At 44.3% G+C, this 26,439-nt stretch overlaps 2 protein-coding genes across 2 annotated transcripts in view; one reads left to right on the top strand and one right to left on the bottom strand.

The window, feature by feature from the left end:
- Window positions 1-2,126, top strand: part of LOC129851575 (GTPase IMAP family member 7-like) — a 44,262-nt gene extending 42,136 nt beyond the window's left edge. The window contains exon 6 of the mRNA XM_055918184.1: window positions 1,947-2,126. Within this exon, the coding sequence (XP_055774159.1) occupies window positions 1,947-2,126 (180 nt within the window). The remainder of the gene's footprint in view (window positions 1-1,946) is intronic.
- Window positions 2,127-13,849: 11,723 nt separating this feature from the next.
- On the bottom strand, window positions 13,850-25,923 carry LOC129851292 (stromal cell-derived factor 1-like). The gene is made up of 4 exons (XM_055917734.1): window positions 25,762-25,923; window positions 21,439-21,556; window positions 16,936-17,019; window positions 13,850-15,177 (listed from the first exon to the last, which is right to left on the bottom strand). Exons 1-4 carry the CDS (start codon window positions 25,826-25,828, stop codon window positions 15,147-15,149), a joined length of 300 nt encoding a protein of 99 aa, XP_055773709.1. The 5' UTR covers window positions 25,829-25,923; the 3' UTR covers window positions 13,850-15,146.
- Window positions 25,924-26,439: the final 516 nt, after the last annotated feature.

The raw sequence follows: 26,439 nt of genomic DNA, 5'->3' as shown, positions 1-26,439 counted from the left end.
ACTGACACTGCTAACCAGGAGCAGAAGCATCAATTTATCTCCACTGTCTTCATCCACCACTGACTCACATCACTCCTTCTACCCCAGCTAGTCTGTGCCTATCCCTGGCACCTGTCACGCCCTGACCTTAGTTATCTTTGTTTTCTTTATTATTTTGGTTAGGTCAGGGTTTGACGAGGGTGGTATGGGTGTTTTCCCTTATCTAGAGTTTTTTGTATATCTATGGGGTTTTGGTATTGTCTAGGTAAATGTAAGTCTATGGTGGCTTGAATTGGTTCCCAATCAGAGACAGCTGTTGATCGTTGTCTCTGATTGGGGATCCTATTTAGGTTGCCATTTACCATTTTGGTTTTGTGGATTATTGTCTATGTGTAGTTGCATGTCAGCACTCGTGTCTTATAGCGTTCACGTTCGTTTTGTTATTTTTATAGTTTGTTTAGTGTTCTTCGTATAATAATAGAAGAATGTATTCTTATCACGCTGCGCCTTGGTCTCCTCCTTACGACGAACGTAACAGAATAACCCACCAAACCAGGACCAAGCAGCGTGAAAAGGAGGAACAGCGCTTAATGGGGAAATGGACCTGGGAGGAGATATTAGATGGAGCAGGACCCTGGACACAGCCGGGGGAGTATCGCCGTCCTAAGGAGGAGTTAGAGGCGGCGAAATCGGAACGGCGATACTACGAGGAGAAATACAGGAGAATAGAGGAACAGCGAAGATATGAAGGTACACGGCTAGCACGGAAGCCCGAGAGGCAGCCCCAAGATTTCTTTTGGGAGGGGGCACACGAGGAGATTGGCTGAGTCAGGTAGGAGACCTGAGCCAACTCCTCGTGCTTACCGTGGGGAGCGTGTAACTGGTCAGGCACCGTGTTATGCAGAGATGCGCACGGTGTCTCCAGTTCGCATTCTTAGCTCGGTGCGCTCTATTCCAGCTCCTCGCGTTTGCCGGGCTAGAATGGGCATCCAGCCAGGACATATTGAGCCAGCTCTATGTTCTGGATCTCCAATGCGTCTCCACGGTCCAGTGTATCCTGTTCCTCCTCCCCGCAGTCGCCCTGAGGTGCGTGTCCTCAGCCCGGTACCACCAGTTCCGGCACCACGCACCAGGCCTACAGTGCGCCTCAGCAGTCCAGAGCGTCCAGCGACAGTACCCAGTCCAGAGCGTACGGCGACAGTACCCAGTCCAGAGAGCGTCCGGCGACAGTACCCAGTCCAGAGAGCGTCCGGCGACAGTACCCAGTCCAGAGCGTCCGGCGACAGTACCCAGTCCAGAGAGCGTCCGGCGACAGTACCCAGTCCAGAGCGTCCGGCAACAGTACCCAGTCCAGAGAGCGTCCGGTGACAGTACCCAGTCCAGAGAGCGTCCGGCGACAGTACCCAGTCCAGAGCGTCCGGCGACAGTACCCAGTCCAGAGAGCGTCCGGCGACAGTACCCAGTCCACAGCGTCCGGCGACAGTACCCAGTCCAGAGAGCGTCCGGCGACAGTACCCAGTCCAGAGAGCGTCCGGCGACAGTACCCAGTCCACAGCGTCCGGCGACAGTACCCAGTCCAGAGAGCGTCCGGCGACAGTACCCAGTCCAGAGAGCGTCCGGCGACAGTACCCAGTCCAGAGAGCGTCCGGCGACAGTACCCAGTCCAGAGAGCGTCCGGCGACAGTACCCAGTCCAGAGAGCGTCCGGCGACAGTACCCAGTCCAGAGAGCGTCCGGCGACAGTACCCAGTCCAGAGAGCGTCCGGCGACAGTACCCAGTCCAGAGCGTCCGGCGACAGTACCCAGTCCAGAGCGTCCGGCGTCAGTACCCAGTCCAGAGCGTCCGGCGACAGTACCCAGTCCAGAGCGTCCGGCGACAGTACCCAGTCCAGAGCGTCCGGCGACAGTACCCAGTCCGGGGTCTCCAGCGACGGTCCCCAGTCCGGGGTCTCCAGCGACGGTCCCCAGTCCTGGGTTTCCAGCGAAGGTCCCCAGTCCGGGGTCTCCAGCGACGATCCCCAGTCCAGAACATTCGGCGATGATCCACGCAGCGAGGGTCCCCAGCCCGGGGCATACGGCGAGGATCCGCAGTCCAGAGCCTCCGACGATGATCCACGGGTCTGTGCTACAAGAGCGGACTCAGTGTAAAGAAGGGGGGCGGCGTCCAGAACCTTGGTCTCCTCCTTACGACGAACGTGACAGCACCCCGTCCCCCTGCCTCCATGACTTCTACCACCACCCACCACCACCACCCACCCATCCACATCACTCCCTCTATCCCAGTCAGGGCACTCTACCCTTGCACACCCCTGTTCCCCCAACCCCCCTCCCTTGGTTTTCACCCACCCACATCCCACTCGCTACCCCAGCCAGGGCACTCTATCCCTGGGCTGCCCGTTCCGTCCATCCCCCCCTGCCCTGGTTCTCCAGTCCCCAGTCTGGTCAGTCTACAGGGAGAGTCCAGTCTGTCTGTTGACACGGTGGATTGACGAGGCCCAGTAGATGTGAAAACATAAAGGGTTGTATGTCTAAGTAGCGGTGCGTCTCATCTCTGTGTATCTCAAGCCTTGTAGAGAGGGAAATATAGAACAAATAAATGAAATATAGAACGTTTGTATTGCGTAACCATTCCCTGAGAAACAGAAGACGAGCGGGGGATGGTTCTTAAAGACCAACCATTTCTACAGTAGACTATAAGAGGTGTCTCCTGAATTGACACCTGTTGCTGGGCACATTGACAGACTGGCAGCTGTCTCTGTCGTTAAGGTGAATCACCTGTCTAATCTGTCTGAGAATGTCACAGAAAAGCCATCAATGAATAATGTGTTCCTGGCAGACCTCATTAAAATGATTGACATGCCCTCCTCCAGGACATGAGTGTGTAATTAGTTCATTTTGCCAATCTTTCTCACCATAAACTGTAACATGAGGTGAATAAAGGAGTCTGACAAGCCAGGGCTGGTTTAACAATGTTGCCGGTGCAAAATCATTTTGCTGAAGAGGCAACAGAGGCATTTGGTGTTGCTCATTTGAAATCAAATGACCAAGCCTGGGTCAAGTAATCTCTTTTTAACACTCCTCCTCCATTACTCCCACATGCATCAGTAGTGAAAGGCAGTGTCATTCTGTCTAAACTAACTGAACAAATGTGATAATGTGGGTACAGTGTAATGTTGACTAAGCTGTCGACAGAGACATCCAGTACCCGGGCAGAGACCCAACACATGCCAACTACGCCCTGTCATGCCCTGGCGCTGATGCCAAGACAGTGTGTTGTGTTAGTGTGTGCAAGGAAGACATCAGAGGACATGAATCATTGGGTAATTAGCCTGAGAACTACTAATAATGAGAAATAGAGAGAGAGAGAGAGATCGTTACAACACTGTATATACACATAATATGACATTTGTAATGTCTTTATTCTTTTGGAACTTCTGTGAGTGTAATGTTTACTGTTCTTTTTATTGTTATTTCACTTCTGTATATTATCTACTTCACTTGCTTTGGCAATGTTAACATGTGTTTCCCATGACAATAAAGCCCTTGAATTGAATTGAGAGAGAGAGAGAAAGAGAGAGAGAGTGAGAGAGCATGGTGGGAGAAAATACACCATTCAATGGGCCTCAATTTGCATTCTCTCGGTGGTGTCATCAAAGATGCCGCTGTCTAAACCAAATAAATGCTAGTCTGTTATTGAGGACTTGTCACTGTTATTAAGTCATCAACAGCATAAACAGCATAACAACTGATTAATTAGTCAGAAGCCTTGCAGTAAGGCTGGCTACTTGAGATCTGAGAGCTGGAACATTTTCACACATCTCCAGTATTTCCTAGTGAACATTTTGAAGGAAATCATAAAGTTATGCCTGTACATTTCAAATGGTGATGTGGCCAAAATGTTCGAGATTGTTGGGGGGGGGGGGGGGGGCAGAGAAAGTTCTCAGTCGACGTTACACCAAAGAATGCAGTCGTTTCGTATAGCCTTAAAATGACTGGGAGCAGACATGAACCCTCCTCCATACTCATCCATCACGCAGATCTACATCTTCTAGTGCTTTTCCCAAACAAAAGGCACCCTTATTACCTATATAGTACACTACTTTTGACCGGGGCCCATAGGGTTCTGGTCAACACTTTAGCACTACATAGGGAATAGGGTGCCATTTGGGACGTTCATCTCGTCATCTGCTCCCTGGCTTTATCAAAGTGCTTTATTGGGTCTCTAAAGTCCTGTGGCTCAGTGTGTCTGGTCCCATTGATGGGCCTACTTAACGTTATGGATCAACCAGCTGTGTGTGTGTGTGTGTGTGTCTGTGTGTGTGTGTGTGTGTGTGTGTGTGTGTGTGTGTGTGTGTGCGCGCGTGTGTGCGTGTGTGTGTGTGAAGGCTATCTGACCATCTATAAAGCATTAAATAAGGTTGGGGTGGGGTGGAATGGGGTTGTTATTTTGGTAATGACCCCCCATGGCCTCTGTATCCCGTCCACCTCTCTAGACTCTCCCTTCCACCACGGTCATTTATTACTACAGAGACACACGATGCCCAAGTTATATTCACGTCTCTAGACCGGCAATGAGGCTTGCCAACGAGGGCCACACAGTTAGTCTGACTCCCCTAAATCCCTTGTCTACGTACCCTAACCCCCCCCCCCCCCCCCCCCCCCTTCCCTCCTCTTTCTCTCTCTAGAGGTTTGTCTGCATCACTATGGGGTCGGCATTTTCCAAATCTAAAGACTCATCAAAACATCTCACCAACTCTTACTTTCCCAGTAAAACACAATGTTTCTTCAAGGAACACATAGCCTATACAGCCTACATTCTGTGTGAATCTGAATTCACTGAGAGGGTACCAATACTGAGAAACTGTCATTCATTCGTCCTTGTCCTCTCTCACGTCCTATAATAGGCTGTTATAGTTCTCTAGAGGGCGATTTAGGAGGGACTAAACTAAACCATACCACCCAAGGTAGTCTTATAACCTTTGACCCTTGCGCCGTCCTTATATGTCAAACCTGCGTCACATGCCCCACACATCAGGAGGGACCGGACCGCGCTACGCCTCAATTCCTGCTCACTGTAGCGTTTTACCATCCTCTAGACTGGGTTTATTTGTCTACCAACTAAAACAGGATTATATTCAGCCCCTAGACTACACTAGAAGATGCTGGGACTGTTTGTGTATTTGGGTATTGGTCCTTGTGGACAGAAAACGGTCCTCTTGAGGAGAATGTTTTCACTAGAAGGCTCTGAGAGATGAGCAGCAGGGGATATTCATCATTTGATATCAGAGAACATTTACAAAAATAGCTCCAGAAAACCATGTGATTGGCTCAAATCAGGTCTGGTTCTATCCACTGTAGAGCAGACAAGAGTCCATTGAAACACTGTGTAGAGAAACAATAACGTCAACATGCTGTAGTTTATTTTCTCCGTTTCTTCAGAAAATCTAATCACCTGGACTTATACTGATGAGGAGGGATATTGCCTTTTTGATCTGTCGGTCTGTCACTGCGTAAAATAGAGACGGCCAAGGTGTGATCACATCGATGCTTAATGCTTGGCTCGTTTTTAGAACGTTTATGCCATTTCAAAGGAACCGTTTCTGTATGTGAGTTTGCAGACGTGGTTTGAGTGCAAAAGGAGAAATGTATGAAATCTTGGCAAACACACTGAGTGACCCGTCCTCCCTCCAGACTGATGAGAATTTGTGCACAGTGTCTTTCCAAATCACTGTATCTAAAGTAGAGGCTTTCTGGCCTAAAGACTAAAACCACTATGTACTGAGTGCCAAGATACAACACATGTTGAGTATTGTTTTGACACAACTAAACGGCTGCTCTATTTAAGTTGTCAGAATTTATCTCTGGGGAGGGATATTACTTAAATATGTTTGCTTGTATGTTAGGCGGGACGATTGGATGATTAAACTGATCTATTCCACCCATACAATACATCCATACAGTATATCCATACAGTATGTTGCACCTCTAAAACCAAGACAGACCTTCTTTTTTGCTGTTGACTCTTTTATAACCACGAGTGTTGTTTAGAGATCTCAAGCACCTCTTTGGTGCCAAGAATAAGTTCACATTCTGGGGTTTTCATTTAATTGAAAGTACTGGTCTGAGTTAGAGAGAAACTTAGTCTCTGTAAAGTCAGCCAGATATGTCCAAGCTATTTCTGGTTGTGGGCTTTTCCAGTAAAACACTTTTAATGGGAATTGTCAGAAGGCTGTTTTCTGGTTTGAGTCAAAGCCTCTGGATCGGATCTGAAGAAGCGGGACTAAACGTATCACCTCTATCGTGTTATAAATTCTATGTGCTCTCTGGTTAGTTGTTAGATGCTTGAATTCAAAGAAAAGTCTTGTAATGTAGCGGAGAGGGATGTAAATGTAGGAAGATATAGGAAGCACACCTGGCCAGCCCACCTGGCTTAACTTAACCTATGATTGGACCCTATCACGTCCTATGATCCATTCTGTGGAACCTCTGACTCCTCTGTGACCCTGCCTAGGGAGACCATATCCAGGCTAACCCCCTGTAGACAAACAACTCTGATCCCCAAACATCAGACTAAAACATTCAAATGTGCAGACATGAAGACCCGGTTTGCTGTTAGCTTTCATGCGTTGGGCCGAGCAGGGTCTTAGCTGTCCGGAGTGATCCGTCTTCTCATTCTAGAACTCTGGGAGAATTCACGGCCCAGGTCAACGTTGAGGGAAAAAAATGCCTCCTTCAGGACAAAATAGTTCACAGTTCCTGACACCACCACCTCGTATCCCGCAAGCCCCCTCTCTTTTATTAAATGGTCCGTCCGACGTACGCTTAAAGAGATTCTACAGCATTCTGGAATGTTCTGTGATCCATCATGATTAGGGGGGTAGAATTAGAATGTTTCTCTAACCTTGGGGTTTGAAAGAGGGGTCAATGTCATCCCACAACGCTATTGGAAACAGGTTGATCATTAGCATTTTTTGCAGAAAGAAAGAAAGAAAGAAAGAAAAGAACCATGTCTGTATACAGGAGAAAAGAGGGAGAGAAAAGAGGGAGAGGGAGAAAGAGAAACTGATATCATCCTTCACAGTTTATTTGCTCTCTGAGAGAGAAGGAGAAAGGGAGAATAGAAGAGAAAAAAACTATATCATCAATCTCCCGTAATTTGCGATCGCGGGAGTTTTATACAATACACCGCTATTGATTCTTATTTAATGAGTCCTTTTGTTCCTGAGATCAATGAAAAAGACATTATTGCTTTGTTGCCGGTCAGACCTCTTACTCAGAATCCAACATTCATCATTAACTCAGTATAACACAGAATCTCCTGCTATTTCCTGTTCCAGACAGACCAAACCAGACTCATGCATTGGACGCAATTACACACCAAATCATTCCAAACAAGACCATTCAAGGTTTGAGGCCCTCGGACATTACATCTCTGTGAACTCAGATGAAACAGAGTTCAGAATCCCCAAACCCTTTTAAAGACAGTAATAACAGAATAATATTCTCCCTTGGGGCTGTATCAACAAGATAAAGCTACTGTCTAGATTCTCAACCCCCTGTCATTGTTTACTGATATTAGAGAGGTTGTTACATTAATATCTGTTGTGTCGTGTCCTCTTGTTCATCAACACATCTGGACAGCTGCCAGGTGACAGAGGAAGTTATCTTGTTGTTCTTTGATCAAGTGCTTGTTGTTTGTTGTTGACCTCTCCAGTGTGACTCCCTGGTCAACCCATTATGAGAGCAATAAATTAGCTATAATGTGGAGAACTGGCCATACTTATTATGAATGACTGATATGACCATCCATGAACGGGTTAGGGGATAGCAAGGCTGTACGCTGTACTGTTGAATAATTTGATTATTTTTCACCATCTTGCTCAGTATAAATTCCCCACTGTGTCTGTCACCTCAGAACTCATGCCAAAGGGATTTACAGGAAGTAACACAAACCCGTTCTGTGTTGCTGTAACACCTTGTTGACTACTGTAAATGTTTCAATATTATATAGAGGAGGGGTGGCAGTGTGTGTGCCGTATGAGTGTGTGTGTGCATGTGTGTGTGTGTGCATGTGTGTGTGTGTCTGTTTCCCTTGGTGACAGTGAGGGATGTCAACCTCGTTGGGTTTAGAATCAGCATGTGATTCCTCATGTCCGTCCAGGAACAGGACCTCACTGTGTGAAAACACAGCCAGAGGAAGAGGCCATGACACTCTGTATCCTGTCAGGTATGGAACTGATGATGAGAGTGAAAGGGCCCCTCTCCGGTCTACACACACACACACACACACACACACACACACACACACACACACACACACACACACACACACACACACACACACACACACACACACACACACACACACACACACACACACACACACACACACACACACGCACGCACGCACGCACGCACGCACGCACACACACACACACACACACAGTCTTGCATAACTAACCTTATGGGGACACACATAATTCAGTCCTATTCAAAATCCTATTTTCCTTAACCCTAACCCTTACCCTAACTTTAACCTTAACACCAAAACCTAACCTTAACCCTAACCCTGAACCTAACCATAGCTCCTAACCCTAAACCTAATTCTAACCCTAAACCCCGTAGAAATAGCATTTGCCCTTGTGGGGACTAACAAAATGTCCCCATTTGGTCAAATGTTTATTTGTTTACAATTCTTGTTGAGACTTCTGGTCCCCACAGGTATAACTAAACACGTCTACACACATACATACACACACACACACACACACCACAGGCGCACACACAACGTGTTATTTTCCACCCAACCTGTTTCCTATTAGCTCCTATTCAATCGGTCTGGCATTAAGTTGTTCAGCGATCTACAGTAAAGACCTTCAAATTACACCGGATTACCCATGATCCTCGGGACTCAATCACTTTGTTGTCCAACCTCGTTATGTTCTCCGTCTCAGGTGATTTGAGTTGAAGTGTGTGTGTGTGTGTGTGTGTGTGTGTGTGTGTGTGTGTGTGTGTGTGTGTGTGTGTGTGTGTGTGGTGTGTGTGTGTGTGTGTGTGTGTGTGTGTGGTGTGTGTGTGTGTGTGTGTGTGTGTGTGGGGGGGGGGGGGGGCCCACGCTGAAATGCCCTGATTCTCTTGTGGTTGCTATTTGATTTGAAGCTGGTGAACTTGATAGAGAATCTCTCTTTCATTTGATTGTGTCATTGTGCTCTTTTATCAGTCCAGTGTAATGCTCCTGGCATGGTATGTGGTATAGTCAGGGATACTTAGCCAGGTTTCTACATTTATACAGAGGGTTTGTTGGACAGTACAGCTGTTTTCACTCCTCTGTGAACTAGTCCCAGTGCTTCAGTATGAACATATTATTCACACAACACAATACATGTTCAAGTACAGTTTGTGAGTCACCTTGGACCAGGCAAGGCCTTCAGCGTGTGTGTGTGTGTGTGTGTGTGTGTGTGTGTGTGTGTGTGTGTGTGTGTGTGTGTGTGTGTGTGTGTGTGTGTGTGTGTGTGTGTGTGTGTGTGTGTGTGTGTGTGTGTGTGTGTGTGTGTGTGTCATATCACATAAATCCACTAATCATTTCTGAATGTGCCCAAGACCCCAAAACACAACCTGTGACCCTTTAAACTGTTTGGTCCTTGTCTAAACTCCAAGCCATCAGCTCTTGTTCTTGTCCATTATGTATTAACATCAACATCCAGCCAAAACAGAAAGCCTATGTCCACATCCCAAATAGCACCATAATCCCTATATAGTGGGCTACATTTGACCAGGACCCATAGGGCTCAGGTCGTAAGTGGTGCACCATGTAGGGATTAGGGTTCCATTTGGAGCGTAGCCTATAACATGAAGTTCATCTGCTCTACATGGTTCTACTTGATTAAAGTAGACAGGTTTATGTATTGGTGCTAATTCCCCCCGGTGCTATGGACGGGTAACGAACCAGGACTAACGAATATATTCAATTACACACACGCACACGCACGCACGCACGCACGCACGCACACACACACACACACACACACACACACACACACACACACACACACACACACACACACACACGCACACGCACACGCACACGCACACGCACACACACACACACACAGAACACTACATGAAGCGGAGGTGTTAAAACTCAGACACGGTTGTTAATGGCCCTGGCTCGTACCTTTACGTCGAAAGCTTTCTGTTTCTTTCTGTTTTCCTCTATGCTTAAGTTTTAAAGGGGAAATGTCAAGTGACATTGTGCGTCTCAAATGGAACCCAAATTCCCTATTTAGTGCACTGCTTTTGACCTAGAGCCCTATGGGGCTCTAACGGAGAATTAGAGTGCTATTTGGGACGCACACATAGTCTAGTTTAATTATTCAAACGACTGGCCACAGATATGTTGCAGTTCTGATGTAAGCTGAGGTTTAAGCTTAAAGGGCAATTCCACCACTTTTCAACCTCATATTCATTATCTCCAGCACCACATCAGTGTCTACATAATGTCAAAACGGCACATCTCTATGATCTGTGGTTAAAAAGATCAGAAGACAGGTCCTTGAAAATGCTTCTCTGTGACATCACATGGTAGGATTAAAAGTAAGAAAAAGACCTGCAATGAGTGTCTAGCCAGATGGAGGGTCACGTCACAGGGTGAATCTCATAGTGTCTAGCCAGATGGAGGGTCACGTCACAGGGTGAATCTCATAGCGTCTAGCCAGATGGAGGGTCACGTCACAGGGTGAATCTCATAGTGTCTAGCCAGATGGAGGGTCACGTCACAGGGTGAATCTCATAGTGTCTAGCCAGATGGAGGGTCACGTCACAGGGTGAATCTCATAGTGTCTAGCCAGATGGAGGGTCACGTCACAGGGTGAATCTCATAGCGTCTAGCCAGATGGAGGGTCACGTCACAGGGTGAATCTCATAGTGTCTAGCCAGATGGAGGGTCACGTCACAGGGTGAATCTCATAGTGTCTAGCCAGATGGAGGGTCACGTCACAGGGTGAATCTCAGAGTGTCTAGCCAGATGGAGGGTCACGTCACAGGGTGAATCTCATAGTGTCTAGCCAGATGGAGGGTCACGTCACAGGGTGAATCTCATAGTGTCTAGCCAGATGGAGGGTCACGTCACAGGGTGAATCTCATAGTGTCTAGCCAGATGGAGGGTCACGTCACAGGGTGAATCTCATAGTGTTAGAAAATCACTGTACAATGTTTTCACTTTCGATGATGTCATCGGGTAGAACAGTTTAACTTTATACTTTTTTCTACAAAACGTAGAAATGCGCCGTTTTCACATGTGTTGACACTGGTATTGTGCTGCAGATGATGAAAATGAGGTTGAAAAAGGGTGGTATTGCACTTTAAGTTCTACTGTAGCCTGTGGTTTCAGCAGGTTTACTGTAGATACATATGGTGGCTGTCGCCCCAAGCTGCAAACATAGACTTCTCTGGGTCTGGACTCCTGTGGAAAACAGAAGGAAGGTGTGTGTGTGTGTGTGTGTGTGTGTGTGTGGTGTGTGTGTGTGTGTGTTTGTGTGTGTGGTGTGTGGTGTGTGTGTGTGTGTGTGTGTGTGTGTGTGTGTGTGTGTGTGTGTGTGTGTGTGTGTGTGTGGTGTGTGGTGTGTGTGTGTGTGTGTGTGTTGGTTATATTCCACCTGTCTAGGTTGTGTGTGTGAGAGTCTGGTATCCAGCATCTATTACCATCAAACTGGTTTGGGTGATTCTAAGTGAAGTTATTTTGAAACAGAAATATCTACATCCTTCAGTCTAATGTGACATTTTCTGTCAGTAAGTCTGTAGTCATAATGAAACACAATTGTGATGGGTCTGCAATGCAATGAAGACAGAGCAGTAACGATAAAGGAGAAATTAAACATTCAAATAAAATGGAGACAATTCGTAATGCACTTTTCTATTGATGCTACTTTCAATAAATATACAAATTATACATTTTTTAACAAGAAATTAAACATTCCACTTTTTTTTATTTGATATGTTTATTGAAAAAGAGGGTGAGTATCATATAGGTATCATATTGCTTCTTGGTTTATACAAACACAGTGAACATACAGAGTTTAATTAAACAATCCATCTTAGATGAAGGATACGTGTGTCGTAAGCTGCCTCAAAAGAATTGAACATTTTATTCACATTGTCTGGGGAGAGCACCCATATAGAACAAATACACTTCTGAAAAAACACACTTCCATTTGGGATGTTATCGCTTATGCAATGATTTACTTGCACATGTGGTCCAAATAACAGATATGATAAGTCAAATGGTAACAGCCATGTTGTTTGGTTTGGTTGTAGAGCTAACTGTAGCATGGCATTGAACAGAATGGTTCTCAAACACTTAAATAATGACCAAATTCCCTTCCTTTATGACAAACTTTATAACCATGTGATACAGATACTTAATAACTTCTGGACCAAAACAGCTGCACTTAGCTCACAGACTAAGATGCCTGGAGATTTGAATAGACCTGGAACTCTATTTTGACAATAGAAAAACAATGGCAACAGTAAAACAGTATAGAAATCCGCATCATTGAGGAATGGCTGGGAGGGAGGGGCTTGATTGAAAACATGTGTCGGTCCCCCGGCTCATACTTAACTGTATTGTTCTCTGTCTTGGCTCCGTGGTACTATCGGCACTTCATATTTTAAACTCTGTGGAACGCTGTCAGGAGAAATAGAACAGAATCCCAATTACATTGTTCTAGAGTGTTCTAGGGGGTCCTAATGAGGAATTAATTGCCGGTTCAGTGGGACATCTGTCTGAGCTGAGATATCCTAATGACAACAGTAATGTTTGTTTTAAAGTATCTCAGTATGTTGCATTACAATCCGGATTTATTAGATTTGCCCATCTTGCATCAGTGGATGAATGCCGTCAGATTATTGGTTGATTAGGATAAACCTCCTCAAGGGAGGATTGCATCAGGGCAAACTATGGTAATGAACCCTGTATTTCTATAATATTCTGTTGTTGTTCAAGCCAGACCTGTCGACACAATTTAATCTGGGGGACTATAAATGTTTATTACATTAACTTCAACATGTTGCAGCTAATAGACACATAGCATGTTGTGTTTTTATGATATTGCAAATAAACGTTTTTGGAAAAGTGATAAATGTATAAAAATTTGATTTGATAATACAGTAGTACTGCAGTTGGTATACAGTACTCTCTGGTTATGCCTTCATCTAATACTGCTTAAATGTACTTACAAACACTGTGTTATATCTCATTATCTTAGAATATATGAAATATACAAAAATAAAAATCATTACAGTAAAAATACCAATTTAAAAGACGTATCTGGTATTTAAAGTGGCTCAACGATAAAAGTAGGATAACTTTCCTTCGCCACAAGCTCAGCAACATTCAGTTTCAATGTGATAGTCAATACTGTAGGATAGTAACAGGTATTTCATGTGGCCGTATACTAGCTTCTTAGAATCCTGCCTAAGGATATGTGAGGGTTTATAACTATGGAGTAGGCCTAAAGTGAGCTCCTAAGCAATTGATGAGTGAAATCCAATAATCAGACAATGTGATCCTGTATAGAAATGTATGTAATGAATCTTACTATACTTAATATAATACAGCAATTATTTTTGCGCCAGTATTTGTTAGTAAATACCTAGAATATTGAGGTAAATTCATTTCATATTGCTTGTTTTGCTGAAAAATGACTCGGTGTCTCATTCAATGCCTTACAGCCTAGACTATAGCAATGGACAACATTACTTTCACACAAACTGTATAAAAATCTGCATTGATATGGGGTTTTATCCCTGTTTTGCATTACAATCTTATCCCACAAGGCCATCGTTCTTACAACCCTTGGCTCTTGCTGAGTTGCTTAAGTTACTCTTCTAATTGTGTGGGCTTTTCTATTCGGCACAGGACTGAACTGTAATACAGAATTGTCTGCCTCCAATAAAGGCTGTCGGCTTGTATTACAGCAGATAACTTTCCCTTTATTACAGCACTGGTTTTCAAACCTCTCCTCGGGGACCCCCAGTCGTTCCATGTATTTGATCTATTCCACAGCTAACACACCTGATTCAACTTGTCAACTAACCAGCCTTGAATAGGTGAATCAGGTGAGTTAGTTCTGGGCTACAACTAAATTGTGAAACGTCTGGTGGTCACCGAGGAGAGGTTAGAAACCCCTGGCCTGTACGCATCGTCTGATTGGGATCTTCACCGGTCTGTTCTTGTGAATGGAAACTCAATGTGATTCAGTGCACAGCCTCCCTTCCCTAAAATATATGTATCACTTCAAACTAATGTCTTCTGATCCCTTGAGTTGAAACACCTGAATCAATGCATGTCCGCCATTGTCTTGGCTAGACTGGAATGCTTGTTAAGGCTTGACATAGAAGTTGCCCCTGACCACAGATCTAAGATTTCCTTCCCTACCATCCTAGCCTTAACCATCAGGGATTAAACAACATCTGACCTTGGATCAGTTAGGGTGACTATCTATTTCCCCTGTTATGAATGTTTGATCAGCCCTGATTGGTCGCCTCTTACAGAGTGGGCTCAACCGTTGGATGGCTCATTCCTGTTCCTATCCTGTGACCCCTCAGTCAGAGCCCACCCCTGGTGATACCCACAAGTCCTTGCTCAGCACAATTGAGACGGTGAGCCGGGTGTAAAAACATTAAATGTCCCTTTACTGCCTCTTGTAAAAGTAGGAAAAATACTTTATATACAGACGTACACTTACACACTCAGTTCAGACACACACACACACACACAAAGAACAACCACACTGCGCTCACACACTCTTTACACACGTACTCACACACTCTTTACACACGTACTCACACATTCCGATATAATTAGGTATATGCACTTGGTGCTAACAGCGTGAGGAGAGGTGTCTGCAGCGTGGGAGGCAGGGTGGCTGCGGGGTCAGCAGCAGCAGCAAGGCATCATGGTCGGTCTGGCGGTGAAGTGCTGGTTTTGCAAGCGTTCCAGAGCATTCCAGAATGTTCCAGAACATTCCAGAGCATTCCAGAGTGTTCCAGAGCAGAGACGTGTAGCTACAGAGTTACATATCTGAGTAGAGGAGGAGGAGGAGGAGGAGGAGGAGAGCTGGCCTGGGACTGGGGCACTTCGGGCCGGTCAGGATAGTGTATACGTATCCTTTACTGAGCACGTCTTCTGGACTTCTTCACCCTGGAGACAGAAAGAGAGGAATTAGACACTGATTAAAGGAGGATTCATGGGTGTAACTTCATTTTTCCGTTTGGCCATTTGACATCACCTGATTAGGAACAACTCTGGGCCCTAATGTAATTTTATGATAAATACTTAGTACGGTGCTCATTGGTATATTGATGCTATGTTCTGCATCATGCAGGGTTTTGAAACATGCATTCTTAGTAAAAAGGGTTCTTAAAGGGTACTTGGCTGTCCCAATAGGATAACTGTTTTCCAACTGTGGAAAGAGTCCTACATGCCCCCTAAAAAAACTAACAAAACAAAAACAAACAAAAAAACAAATGGGTCCTACATGGAATCAAAAGGGTTCTATTTGGAACCAAAACTGATTCTTCAAAGGGTTCTCCTATGGGAACAGCCGAAGAACCATTTTAAGTTCTACATTGCACCTTTTTCTCTAAGTGTGTAACATGTCACGTAGGCCTCCAGTATCTAGTTGTTTAATAATATAGTTTGTTTGTCTGGCAGACTGGACTTATAAACATGATGCAGTTCTACGAGAGCATATATACTCAAACCTTCATTAACAAGATCATCTGGATATGCATCGTCTTAGAAATATTTGTACACAGTTTTTTTGGCTAGCTATTTCAAGCAAATGCAGTCTTTTGTAACTATGCCACATTGGGGACTAAACAGCAAGAAAATGACTAATTTGTGGTAAAATGTTCCTCCATTATAGATTTATTTACTATAGGCGTTTTTAAGAGGCAGACATTTTGCATGGGTGGTGAAAATGATCACCAGACACTGTATGTGGGAAGTTTTTATAAGGAATGCACATTTAACACACATTTTAACAGCACAACCCATTTAGATTCATTATAATATTCTGTATAGTGTGCCTGTTATTGTTTATTGTAGTTTTTTACAGTTTACTCCTTGGGTGTAAAACTTAGTGGAATTGTTTTCCCTTAGTGGAATGAGTTTTACTATTTGTAGACAAATTAGTCCTGATCATTTTGTGAAAGTGCCTTCAATTTACACATATTTGTTTACTTATACACAAACTACTGTCTTTTAGCCATGAAATTAATGAAGTTAGTTCACTTGTGAAAATAACACCTGTTTATTTTTGCCACAAGTTTTAGGTAAAAAATCTGTAAATAAAAAAAAAAACTAACTTTTTTGAAGTCATGAAATTCCACTACATCCCTGATTTCCCAGATACATTCTGATTGTTTACTGAAAGACCTGGAATGCTCTGAATGCCACGCTTAAATTATCAGAGGGATTGCAAGGAATGAGCAGAAAGTATTCTTTCCCAGTCTTTAATTCATATCTCAGTAGCCATCTGAGTAGCGAACACGCATAATGAGAAACAAACACCCAGAAATACCTGTCACTTTCATCTCTTTTAATGACACACACATACCAACAATTCTAATCAAACCGATAAATTAGCCATTTCACAATGCAAAGTGGACAAGTGGCTATAAAATGACACTAAACTGTTGTTACTGTACTTAAGGCAGTTCCATTTCATTTGGATTTTGCAGATAAAAACAGGGGCGTATTTCATTCCATGTCTCTCACTGTTACCAGCGAACTAGCCTGATCCCAGATCTGTTTGTGTTGTCTTGACAACTCCTATGGTTTGGCGTGACAATGAATGACCATAAGAGTTGGCAAGACAGCACAAGCAGATGTGGGACCAGGCTACCCTGTGATCAGCTCTTACTTGTCAAAGAGGGAAGTAAGGTTTCTCCTTACTTGTTAATGGCATTCTTCAGGTACGTCTGCAGCCATTTGGTCTCGGGGTTAATGCACACCTCCCTGTTGTTCTTCAGCTTGGCACTGTGACCGGGAGAGGGATGGAGGGAGAGAGAGAGAGAATTAGGCAGAGACTCATTTCAGTGTTCTCCGAGCATCCACTTTCTCTGTTTTCTTATCTGATTCAAGGATAGAATGATCTGGAAAAAGAAAGGGAACAAAAAAAAGCAGAGTCCAGTAAGTTCTCATGAACTGGCCCAGCGTCTTCTCGCTCTGGTGAACATCCAGGGATAGTGTGCTGTGTAGCTGTTATCAGTAACACACATACCTGACACGTGGGGTCAACTAGGGTCAACTCTGGCCGTGTTTCGGTCAAACTGTAACGAGACTCGTGGGCCTTGTAGTAGCGAGTTGAATAGTACGAGTTTTTATTACACTTCAATTATGTACATAGATAAATAAATATAGATCATTTCTAGGTTTCTTTTGAACTAATAATTCTGAATGCATCTATTTTCAGTTTGACACATCTGTCTTTATAGACTCATGGGTCTTGTAGTAGTGAACTGAATAGTATGAGTGGCATATTTTAGTATACAGTATGTAATCTTCTATATTTGTTTTATTTAAAAAAACATTTTTCAAAAGGGTTACATTTGAGGTAATATTTTTGAAGTCATTATTTGCTGTTTGATACAGTTCTTATAGGTTACTTAAATCTAGTCTGTATAATTAATGTATCTGAAGATTGAAGAGACATCTGATGAACTCTGTATACTGTAATCTAAAAGTAAATCTGTTCCATCATTTTGATATAGTCTATCTGCTCATTCAGGGTCAAAATAAACAAACACATTAAGATGAATGAAGTTCCCTTTCCTTTAAACCAACTACTGTACTGGACTGGACACACAACACAAACATCACTCAGTATGATATAAGGCTGCAAAGTCAACAGTAGCATAATGTATCTTGAAAAATAAGTTATTTGACCAAAATTATATTTATCAAGCTTATTTATATGTCACTAATTTCCAGGGACATTTGCCAGTGAACAATCAACACGTTATTAAAATCCATAACATATTTTTTAAGAGCAAACATATTATGAACAAGTTGTAAGGATCACAGTTATTAAAACTTGTATTCACAGCATATTTTAACCCACAAAACATGCTTAGCGCTAGTTGTAAGGATCACAGTTATTAAAGCTTGTATTCACAACATATTTTAACCCACAAAACATGCTTAGCGCCAGTTATAAGGATCACAATGCATTAAATCACATCAAGTCCCCCACCACATGCCACAGGGGAGAAATCCCCTCTCTCTCCTTCCACTTAGACAGCTGTTACAATGATAATAAAGCACGGTAACACTGATCTCTTTGTTAAGCCGGTGGTACTAACAATAAGGAGGTTTTGATGTCAGGCCATTTAGCCTGGGATTTACAGACTGTGGGGTGTATATGGGAGTAAGTGGTTCACCTGTAGCGGACTGTAGTGTGTTGATAGAGGGTTGACTTGACTGTCGACATGAGAGAGGGGCATTTGTCCCGAGATCGGACACCTCTGTGAGTGTTTCTGATCCATGAGCTTTAGGGGGAGACGGGGTTGTGTGTGTGTGTGTGTGTGTGTGTGTGTGTGTGTGTGTGTGTGTGTGTGTGTGTGTGTGTGTGTGTGTGTGTGTGTGTGTGTGTGTGTGTGTGTGTGTGTGTGTGTGTGTGTGTGTGTGTGTGTGTGTGTGTGTGTGTGTGTGTGTGCGCGCTCTCTCCTCTCCTCCCCTCCTTCCCCAAACATATGGATCTAACACCTCTGTGTCAAAAGGTCGTGTTTGAGAGTTAACAACTCATGTAGCACCTCACCACCTCTCCTCCCTCCCTCCTTCTCTCCCTCCTTCTCTTCCTCTCACAACCCTGTAAATTAAACACATTCCTCTCCACCTCTGAATCTCTCCTTCATCACTCCTTTACTGCTTTTCTGATTCAATTTCACCTCCCCCAAACTCTCCATCCCTATTAAACACCAGCCTCTTCAATTGACCAAATGGCCCACCTACTACCCTTACCCCAATAAGATGAAAGAACAGCTCAAGCGCATCAAACCCCTTCAAATCCCCCCAAAAACAAACATCCCAATCGTTTAGATAAATAAAGCCGGTAACTGGATTCCTCGTTTGTTTACCTCTAGGATACCACCTTCCTCCCTCCCTCCAACCCCCATCCTGTCCTCTTTTATATATTTAGTGCAGCTAATCCATTTTACTGTTTTGATGTGTCTCCTGGTTTAGGTTTATCCCTCTAGGCTGTGTGTGTGTGTGTGTGTGTGTGTGTGTGTGTGTGTGTGTGTGTGTGTGTGTGTGTGTGTGTGTGTGTGTGTGTGTGTGTGTGTGTGTGTGTGTGTGTGTGTGTGTGTGTGTGTGTGTGTGTGTGTGTGTGTGTGTGTGTGTGTGTGTGTGTGTGTGTGTGTGTGTGTGTGTGTGTGTGTGTGTGTGTGTGTGTGTCTGGACTATCTAGCGTCTGATTGACTCTGTTGGAATTCGGGGCTCTGGGAGTCTGGAGCTTCTAACCCAGTAGGTAGTAATTACTTCACAGCAAGCTAATACCAACAAGCCGGAGGAGACAGGGGCGTGTAGGGAGGGATGGAGGGGGTGAGGGGGGTGTAGTGTTACCCCTGTTGTCTTTCATCCAAGGACAATAGATATATCAGAAGAGATGCGAGCTCTCTGCCCCTCTCTCCCCTGCTGCTCAGTCATAAATAACTTTTGGATGGGGTTTGGAGAGAATAAGAGGGAAAAGTGGAAGATTTTGGTGGCGTATGTGTGTTCCTTAATGCCTATGTGTGCAAATGTGTGTATCTCTTGATGATTGTGGGTCCTGACCAGATTTGTATCCTTACTGACCCCTTGCCATGAGTTAACCCCCTAATGCCCCCCCTACCACCCCTTCCCAACCCCCCAAACCCCTCTGGCTTTTTGGCTCTGGCCACCTGGTTTCTATAGGTTACAAATAGGCAAAGCATTTTGGCTTAATGCGTTCCAGGCCATTTAAATTACACTAAATGTGGGCGGCTGGTGAGCGAAGGGAATAAAAGAAAGATGGATAGAGAGGGTCAGCTGCAACATAAAGGTCATCACGTTGACCCCTAATGATTGTTTCCTTAACAAGACTAAAATCCCCCCTAGAGCTACCTTGGAGAGAGACACTCCTCTGTCAGCTTCCTCTCTCCTCTCCTGGCCATTTACCGTGTTGTTCTAATCTAAACATCTCTTTCCATTTGGGGAGAGCCATAGCAACTGCATCTCTTTTCTCCACTCTCTCGCTTTCTCTCTCTCTCTCACTCTCTCTCACTCTCTCTCCACTTTCTCTCTGTCTTTCCCTCCACTGTGGTCCTCCAACTGCAATCATTAAAACCTCATAATATGGGACTGATGCTTAGCCGAATGGAATGGGAACCAAAGTTAAGCGCCATTAGAATCCACATGGGATCTTATTAACAGAGGGGTCTTACTGGGCTGAATCAGGCTATTCTGAACAGGCTTTGCCCTAGGAGATGACTATAGGAGTTGGCAAGACCACACAAACAGATCTAGAACCAAGTTAGTTTAGCTGTAGCAGCTGACAATAGGAGTTGGTAAGACAGCACAAACAGATCTGGAACCAGGCTAGTTTATCCCTACTTGACTATACGTATCAGGCCAAGGTCCTTCTGGTTTCAGCCATGCAGGCTTGTGCTGTGTTAAAGCAAAGATGGTAGATAAACGAAGATGTCACATTTCCAGTCTGCTTAAGGGATGGCTCTCCCATAGGCACCAATGCATTAGCAGCTGGTTCTGGTCTGCTTAGTTCAGTGACTATATATGAATAAGAAAAAAATGTGGGAGTGGGATGAGTCGCTTCCTCTTCCACCTCTGGTTAAACTACATTGCAGTGGTCCCGTAGAGTAACATGGACCGTGGCATTGACAGGTGTCTGTCCAGCCCTAAAACAAACACCTGATTCAACAAGTCACCGCCTTGACGATTAGCTGATGAGTTGAATCAGGTGCTTCAGTGCTGTGCCCGGGAACCGAAGCTAACTCACACTCTCAACATGCAGCTGTCTCAGACCAGGGTTGCTTACCAATGCTTTACTGGGCCTAAATAGTTCTGCTTTATCTCCAGAAAAAGTCTGTCTAAATATAGTGAATAGCTTCCCCTTCTGTGAGCAGCAACACTGTGTGGGATGTCCAGTGTTGGCCACCATAGTACTTTCTTATCTGTGCAGTGTAGTGCAGAGCTGAGGAGAACATGGGGTTGTCTCCTACAAAACTTCCCTGTTACTCCCCAGACTTGTAGTGAAACCATTGACTTTTGGGAGAAGCAATACAGCGATCTAGTTGTTCTTATGAGCGGTGTGGACGGTTCTTCACATGACAAACTAAGGAACTTAGCTGTAAGTCTCCTAAAACACAACCCAAAATCAGGGTTAAAAAGCATCCCATAATGCACCAGCAGGTTACTCACATGACTTGGAAAGGGCAGTTGGGTGTGTGAAGGAACTTGAGCTCTCTGATGCTCCTCTGAGGGACGGTGTTGAGAGTGGAGCGACACCAGCACCTCTCTACCAGGCTGATGGGCTTCGCTGAAAACAACAACCACAAACATAGTAAGATACCGTACCAGGTACCAGGTACCAGGTACCGGACACTGAGAGAATGTGAGCTTAGACCATTTCTATGTCTTAAAACTAAAACAACCAAAGCTCACAGCGTGAGGGACAGTAATGTCTCAACACTAGCATTATGATAGTTAGAGCTGAACCAACCATATGAGACTCAACACCTCCAAAATGCAACAACTCACAATCATTGCAGGCAGGAAACTAGGAAGAATTTGTTCATTTCATATCAGAGTTCTTGTTAGAACAAATATGTTTAATCTACTGTCTCTAAGCCCGACAATGCATGAGAAATATACAGAACATTTAGCTGACCTTAGTCCCAAACTAGGATGAATTTGTTCATTTCATATTAGAGCTTGTAAGAACAAACAAGGTAAAGTAGAAGACAGATTTCCGTTGCCGCTGGACATTGGGGATTAAATCCATTTTCACTGTACTCCATGACAGCAACAGCTCCTAAATCAATAGTCAGTGGTGTGTGAGATTGGTTTACGCAGTGTTACAACCAGGTCTCATAAATAGCACACACACACTCACACACTCTCACCAAACTTTGACCGTACACACTCAACACTACTCTACTTTTACCTGTTGTTAATCATCTTCACATTCACTGGGGTAAACTCCAGTATTTCTGTTAAACCGGTGTACAAAGCTGGGGGAAAAGTCCCTGACATTCAACTGGCCTGCTGAGCATGGCAGATAGCTACAGCTAAGTCCCTGACATTCAACTGGCCTGCTGAGCATGGCAGATAGCTACAGCTAAGTCCCTGACATTCAACTGGCCTGCTGAGCATGGCAGATAGCTACAGCTAAGTCCCTGACATTCAACTGGCCTGCTGAGCATGGCAGATAGCTACAGCTAAGTCCCTGACATTCAACTGGCCTGCTGAGCATGGCAGATAGCTACAGCTAAGTCCCTGACATTCAACTGGCCTGCTGAGCATGGCAGATAGCTACAGCTAAGTCCCTGACATTCAACTGGCCTGCTGAGCATGGCAGATAGCTACAGCTAAGTCCCTGACATTCAACTGGCCTGCTGAGCATGGCAGATAGCTACAGCTAAGTCCCTGACATTCAACTGGCCTGCTGAGCATGGCAGATAGCTACAGCTAAGTCCCTGACATTCAACTGGCCTGCTGAGCATGGCAGATAGCTACAGCTAAGTCCCTGACATTCAACTGGCCTGCTGAGCATGGCAGATAGCTACAGCTAAGTCCCTGACATTCAACTGGCCTGCTGAGCATGGCAGATAGCTACAGCTAAGTCCCTGACATTCAACTGGCCTGCTGAGCATGGCAGATAGCTACAGCTAAGTCCCTGACATTCAACTGGCCTGCTGAGCATGGCAGATAGCTACAGCTAAGTCCCTGACATTCAACTGGCCTGCTGAGCATGGCAGATAGCTACAGCTAAGTCCCTGACATTCAACTGGCCTGCTGAGCATGGCAGATAGCTACAGCTAAGATAAAACTAGCAAAAAGAAGCATTTGAAGAAGATTACGTGAATATGTTGTTCAGGGTCAAAAAGCTCTGAGAGGAAAATTTCATTTAAATAATTCAATCACACTGTTATAGTTATTTATACATTTCTAATAAAATACCGTTAAGACAAAACAGCACACACGTCCATGCATTTAAATGCATACCTCAAATAATCAACACACACTCCCACCAAGTACAAAACTACTGTATTTAACCCTGACAATGCATGGGAAAGTATACATTTACCTGCCTTTAGTTCCAAAGGCAAGGCAATTAAAAAGAGATTAGTCTGCCACACACACTCACACACGCGTATGCACACACACATGCCCACACACACGCCCACACACACGCTTTATAGGGCTGCTAAAGGCCTCAGACCTGCTAGAACTACACACACACACACACACACAACTTAATAGGGCTGCTAAAGGCCTAAGACCTGCTAGATCCACACACACACACACACACACACACACACACACACGCACACGCACACGCAGACACACACACACACACACACACACACACACACACACACACACACACACACACACACACACACACACACACACACACACACACACACACACACACACACACAGAGAGACTCTCAAACCAGCGCTCATTGTCCCATCCGCCGTCATACTGCCTTTTCACTATGAACATTCAAGACACAGCTCTCTATCCCAGAAGAGTCCTTATCGTTCTACTCCACTGGGGCTCCCAATGTTTCCCTCCTTTCTCAAAGCTCCAAGAACACAAAGCTTAGATTCTTATCAAAAGAGTCCCTTTAAGAAGTAGGCTACATTCTTAGAATAATTGCATATCACCCCTGGTTCCTACCGGTTCCTGAAACGAAGAATCTTTTCACTCAATAGCATATACTCAGGCTTTTGACTGAAATGTTCTTAGATTCTGGGATTTCAGAGGGGATGCCCTGCCGGAAATTTCACACAAGATTAACATGAAACGTGAAATTCTTGATAACCTGTTTCCAACAATGATTTTTATTAGTTTCTCTTTGAAGATGGGAAGAGGTCAATTGGCTGAACATGTCTCTTCTCCAGTTGCCTTGTGGTTGTAAAACTTTCATGAAAGACTCTCTCCGTTTACTTTAAAACACTTTGATATTTACATTCTTTTCATTTCTCGAATCTTCCATCTTAACGGCGTACAAACGGATCCCTTGTTTGACTGTGGGATTAAACTGTGATCACGTGAATCCACTGCAAAATAAACAACAACAGGAGAGAGAGAGAAGTCAGAGAGAAGAGTTGAAGTTAGCTCAACCTCTGCTGTGTTATGCTAAGCCTGTTGTTACTACCCCTAGCCAGGGAGACCCTGATTGCATAGAGATAGGATGGCCGGGTGATGGAGGGGGTAACTTGTGTGTTTTATTTTGCTTTCTTTTAACTAGAAACTAATTAGGGGCTAAACAAGGCGGGTTGTGAAAGAAACTAATTACATCCCAAATGGAACCCTATTGCCTATTTTGTGCACTTCTTCTGACCAGAGCCCTATGGGTTTCCCTGTGGGCCCTGGTCAGATGTAGTGCACTGTATAAGGGAATAGTGTTCTATTTGGGAAGCAGAGGCTGTAGCTAGATGGTCACTTGTGGCCGGGTGCTGTAAGCAGCATACATAATGACCCAGTATTAGCATGATAATAGAGCCTGATAAGGTGGAGGGTCATTGCTGTGATATTGGTATGAGGGAGACTTAGCCATTTGGGACACTGACTCCCTGACCCATCATCCTCTAAATCGTAAGATCTTACTTTCTGTCTTTGACAAATCGTTTTAATTGTTCATTTGTATGCCGTTAAGATGTGAGATTTGAGAAATTAAAGTGGTTGAAATATCAGTGTTAAAAGCAAGTAGAAAAGTATTTCATAAAAGTTTTACAACAAAAGGGAACTGAGAAGATACATAAATAATGGCAAAAGTAAACACAAACCTAGACATTTCCAGAATAAGCTAAATAACCAACTACTTAAAATTCAACTATACAAACAACAACAAAAAAACAAAATGCAACCAATTTGAGTATAACATCTCCATCACATCGCAACAATCACTTACTTATTTGACCAAAACCAGTCAGACATCAAGGAGCCAAAAGACAACCTCCACAACCACAACTCATAACCACAAGTTATTCTGCTGTGTATCCCTTCTCTCAGCAACACCAGCCAAATGTCACAACCATATCTATTCTAACAACACCTATTCAAATGAACCAACAATATCAAGACAACCTCCACAACCACCAACATGTCCTCATTTTCTAGAACAAATCACATCCCCAGACATTCTAGAACACATACATAAAGTCTCTCTTCGCTAAGTTACTAAAATGACTAAAATAAAGAGATAGATAAAACCCAAGAAAGAACACACTAATACAGTCTTAGAAAAAAGGGTTCCAAAAGGGTTCTTCCTCATAGGATAACCCGTTTTGGTTCCAGGTAGAACCCTTTTTTGTTCCAGGTAGAACTCTTTTGGGTTCCATGTAGATCCCTCTGTGTAAAGGGTTCTACATGGATCTCAAAAGGGTTCTTCCTGGAACCAAAAAGGGTTCTTCAAAGGGTTATCCCCTTTTAGGTTTGAGATGCCACCTTTTCTTCTAAGAGTGTAGAAGACATGCCCAGACAGATAAATCATCCCCAGACCAACTCACCCGTAGAGGGAGGTACATCCAAGGCCACAGCCAGTAGGACCAACACAGCCAGTACTTTGACATCCATGGTGGGCTGTATGTAGTAGGATGGAGTTACAAGAGGCTCAGGGATCAGCTTCTCACAGCTACTATCCAGCAGGGCTCAGGGTAGACTGACTGTCAGCTCCTCTCTACACACTGTTAAAGCACGGAGGCTGAGGGAGAGAGAGAGGGAGGGGAGAGAGAGGAGGGAGGCTCCTAATTTCTCAGGAGGAGGCAGGGGGGGGGGGGGGGTGAGCTGCACTGGCTATATGAAAGGCAGAGACTTCCTCGATTGTAAATGTGCTGGCAGACAATCAAGAAGAAATTCTCTTTCTCTTTTAAGTTATTTCTCTCTCTATTACTTTCATTCTCTTTCTAACAATGTCTCTCTTTATGTCTCGTTTTACTTCTCTCTCTCAGGTCTCCTCTCTTTTGCTTTCTGTCTCTCTTTCTCTCCCTCCCTCTCACTTTCCCTCCTTCACCTTTCTTTTCCCAAACTCCCAAACTACCCCCTCTCTCCAATTCCCCCCCTCTTTTCCCGCTCTCTCTGGGGCTGTCAGTCAGACTATTTGGAGAGCCTGGGCTCCCTGCTGCTAGCCTAATATTGTTCCTATTACAGCTGAATGGCTGGAGTGTTATTGTTTACAGGGACACTGC

The sequence above is a fragment of the Salvelinus fontinalis genome, chromosome 3 (genome assembly GCF_029448725.1).
Source record: "Salvelinus fontinalis isolate EN_2023a chromosome 3, ASM2944872v1, whole genome shotgun sequence".
NCBI lineage: Eukaryota > Metazoa > Chordata > Actinopteri > Salmoniformes > Salmonidae > Salvelinus > Salvelinus fontinalis.
The sequence above is the reverse complement of the archived record's forward strand: the minus strand, read 5'-3'. Positions and strand labels throughout refer to the sequence as shown.